At 48.4% G+C, this 1,119-nt stretch overlaps 1 protein-coding gene across 1 annotated transcript in view; it reads left to right on the top strand.

The window, feature by feature from the left end:
• Positions 1-1,119, top strand: part of T265_11233 (hypothetical protein) — a gene marked incomplete at both ends in the record, with an annotated part of 32,524 nt that overhangs the window by 1,236 nt on the left and 30,169 nt on the right. Inside the window, one exon of the mRNA XM_009177835.1 lies at positions 30-1,023. Within this exon, the coding sequence (XP_009176099.1) occupies positions 30-1,023 (994 nt within the window). The remainder of the gene's footprint in view (positions 1-29; positions 1,024-1,119) is intronic.

The raw sequence follows: 1,119 nt of genomic DNA, 5'->3' as shown, positions 1-1,119 counted from the left end.
GTTACAACCATGCTCGTCTTTATGGACAGCCTAACCCAAGCCAAGGACGACGGACTCCTATCGGATGCCATATTTTTTGAATTCTCAAAAGCTTTTGGTAGGTTCCCACACGTTCCGCTGCCCCCACAAACCGAATCTTACGCGATTCAAGGGAAAATCCTTCGCTGGATCAAGGCGTTCCTATCAGATGGATCATTCCGAGTGAGAATAGGATCGACCTATTCCTCTCCAGCGCCGGTCTCCATTGGAGTTCCTCAAGGCTCCGTCTTGGGACCACTCCTGTTTCTGATCTACGTCAACGACCTCCCAGACTGTCTTGCGGGTCCATGTCTACTTTTTGCGGACGACTTGAAATCCTGGAGTTCCAATGCCAGTGCCCTCCAAATGGATGTAGACGCTGTCAAGCAGTGGTCGTTGGACTGGCAAATTCCTCTGAATGATGAAAAGTGCGTCCATGTGTCGTTTGGAGGGGATTCAGAGAATGTCCTTGTTATGCATGGTGAAAAGGGACCAGAAAACATCATGAGGAGAGATGCCGAAAAAGATTTGGCCATCTGGGTTTCCTCAAACTTGTCCTTCTCACTGCGCTATGAGAAATCAGACGAAAATGCATTCGCCATTCTATGGATGCTCCGACGCACCCTCTCCCCTATTACTCGCATGGACTTCCAAATACTCTATGGGACCTACTTCAGACCGCTCCTGGAGTACACCAACCAAGTTGTCCAATCAGAAGGCACGATAGACTTCGCATTCATTGAGCCTGTCCATCGATCCGCTAGGAGAATGGTTACCGGCCTCAAATCCGTGGACTACGAAACGCGTCTCGCGATGCTTGATCTCTTTCCCCTGGAGTGCCGTCGCATCCGAGAGGACCTAATTCTTACTTATTCCCTGTTTGAACAAAGCTTGGCCCACAGTTTTTTCAACTTTGGCCCAGAAAATCACAGGGCAGGGACATGTGAGATTTTCAAACCCAGAGCGCACACGTCCATTAGGCAAAATTTTTTCTCATTTCGGGTAGTAGTTGCGTGTAGTAACCTTTCTCCATCAGTTGTCCACGCTCCTTCAAGAACCCAGTTTAAAGCACTATTAGACATTTATTTATGCGAATCCTCG

Source organism: Opisthorchis viverrini (assembly GCF_000715545.1).
Source record: "Opisthorchis viverrini unplaced genomic scaffold opera_v5_470, whole genome shotgun sequence".
NCBI lineage: Eukaryota > Metazoa > Platyhelminthes > Trematoda > Opisthorchiida > Opisthorchiidae > Opisthorchis > Opisthorchis viverrini.
This window is presented reverse-complemented; position numbering and strand designations above follow the sequence as displayed.